Source organism: Mesitornis unicolor, unplaced genomic scaffold (assembly GCF_000695765.1).
Source record: "Mesitornis unicolor isolate BGI_N332 unplaced genomic scaffold, ASM69576v1 scaffold28547, whole genome shotgun sequence".
NCBI classification, from domain to species: Eukaryota; Metazoa; Chordata; class Aves; order Mesitornithiformes; family Mesitornithidae; genus Mesitornis; species Mesitornis unicolor.
Window position 1 is genome coordinate 21566 of NW_010196239.1, and position 2305 is coordinate 23870.

Consider the following 2305-nt stretch of genomic DNA (forward strand, 5'->3'; position numbering starts at 1 on the left):
ATTTGATCCTCGCTAAACAAAAAAGATGCGGACAGGTTGGAGAGTCCAGAGAAGAGCCACGAGGATGAACAGAGGACTGGAAGACCTGTCATATGAAGAAAGGCTGAGAAAACTGGGCCTGTTCAGCCTTGGGAAAAGAAGGCTTAGGGAAGATCTTCTTATCATGTACCAGTACATTAAGGGTGGCTACCAAGAAGATGGATACTCCCTTTTCACAAGGAGTCACATGGAAAAGACAAGCGGTAATGGGCACAAGTTGCTTCTGGGACGATTCCAATTGAACTTCAGAAGAAATTCTTTTACCATGTGATCAATCAGACATTGGAACAATCTCCCAGGGGAAGTGGTAAATTCACTACAGTTTCAAGAGTCAGCTTGACAGGGTGCTGACTCATCTCATTTAAACTACACTTTTACCTTGAGAGGTTGGACTAGATGATCCCTGTGGTCCTTTCCAACCTGGTATTCTGTGATTCTATGATACTCTGTTTCTATGGTGATATACTGAAGCAAAAAAAATGAAGAAAAATTATTGGAAGAAAAGGAAAGGGAAAACTTGTGGAAAAATTATGGTGTTATTATATATCAGAAATCATTATGTTTCTGTCACTTACTATGATTTGTATAGAAATATTGATAGCATTCCTATAATGAAAACTTATGAAACATGATAATTCTGTGCACTAAACCCAGTAGTTTTAACCACACAATAGGTGATGGTGAGCTCTAAAAGATATACTGGAAGAAATGGAACAGTGAACATGAATAGGAATATATTAATTGAGTGTGTTTGTTTGTTTGTTTTTTTACAGTGAAGTCCGAAAACGAACTGATGATCAAGATGATGCAAGGTCAGTAACCAACCTGGCTGGGACACCTGTCAAAAAATCAGCACTCATGAAAAACTGTTGCAATGTTTAAGTGACAGATACTTTTACTGACCTATATATTTGTATATTTTAAAAAAATGAAGGTTTTCAATAATGTATTCTTTTTGTTGGGGATTTATACGTTTGCTTATTGAGAAATTGCACATCATGTTAAAAATACAGACTTTACTTTCTACTTGTTCATATTTATGCACTTGCTTTGCCCCATAGGCTCTGTTTTCATTTTTCTTAAGTAATGTAAGTCAATGAAGTGAGCTCAGAATCAATGTTAGAGTAGTCGCTGCGTACAATATTGTGATATACTTTTCTTTATCTGTTTTTTTTCTTTATGGGCTAAATATTTATTACATACAGAAAATGATAATATCATGTATCACTCATAGGAAAAGAAAAAATACAGCTTAAATTAATTAAATATTTTCTTGTGCAAGTCTGCTTTAGTTTTTTGAAGGTCTTAAGTTATATGTTGATGAAAGATTTCGCAAGAAAACCCCAAACAATTAAAAGGTTGCCTAGATCCAGATAAACCCTAGGTTCAAGGCATGAAGCAGAATGGTCTATTGGGAGAAGACAGTGATAGTGTGCATGGGGTTCTGGTATAATTTCTCAGAAGTTGGTAAGTTAGAATTCATTTAATTTTGAGAGTTGGGGACTCAGTTCAGAACTAAGAAGTAGACTTTACATCTGATCCTACACAGCTCAGAAATGAAAGGAACATTTGCATGAACCATTAACATTCAAATTTTCTGAGACTATAATACCTATGTTATGTAGAATTACTGAAATGCTGATTAATGATCCAATACCTGCCTGTCTGTTTAGACTAGGTCATTATTAATATTACAGAGATATATGGGTTGTAATTTTCCCCTTTTTTTCAAATGTCTTCCATTTCAGACAGTAATTGAGGGATTGTAATTGTACAGAGGAGTCTGTTTTAATGGATATTCTTTATCAATTTTTGAAGTATTAAACCTGCAGGTGAAAGAATTACTGCACAGGCACAAACATCTGTATAAACTGTTCACTATAAGAAGTCCCTGAAATGAACAGCAGTTACTTACCTTAATGAGAATTCCTTTTCCCGATTTTAGGAAAATTCTGAGAAACTCACTGGTAGGTGGTAGCTTTAGGTGTCAGCATCTCTAAAACCTGAGTTTTTATTGCTTATAAGAGTTCCCAACAGTCCTATAGTATAGTAGAAATTGTAGGTATTCTACAGTTAACAATCATGATCTAATTCTTCTCAACTTTCACTAATTTTGAGGGAGATGGGATAGGGCCCCTTCAGAGCCAGCAAACTGTTTCAGTTGTTTTTGTGTATATTAATAAAACTTCTGCAGGCTGAAACCTAGCTCAGTAAATCAGTGTTGGATAAAGATTGGACAGCAACCATGAGATGGTGGAATTCTCAG

The 2305-nt window shown here is 35.3% G+C and overlaps 1 protein-coding gene across 1 annotated transcript in view; it reads left to right on the plus strand.

The window, feature by feature from the left end:
* Positions 1–921, plus strand: part of RASEF (RAS and EF-hand domain containing) — a 19635-nt gene extending 18714 nt beyond the window's left edge. The window contains exon 16 of the mRNA XM_010188412.1: positions 813–921. Within this exon, the coding sequence (XP_010186714.1) occupies positions 813–921 (109 nt within the window). The remainder of the gene's footprint in view (positions 1–812) is intronic.
* Positions 922–2305: the final 1384 nt, after the last annotated feature.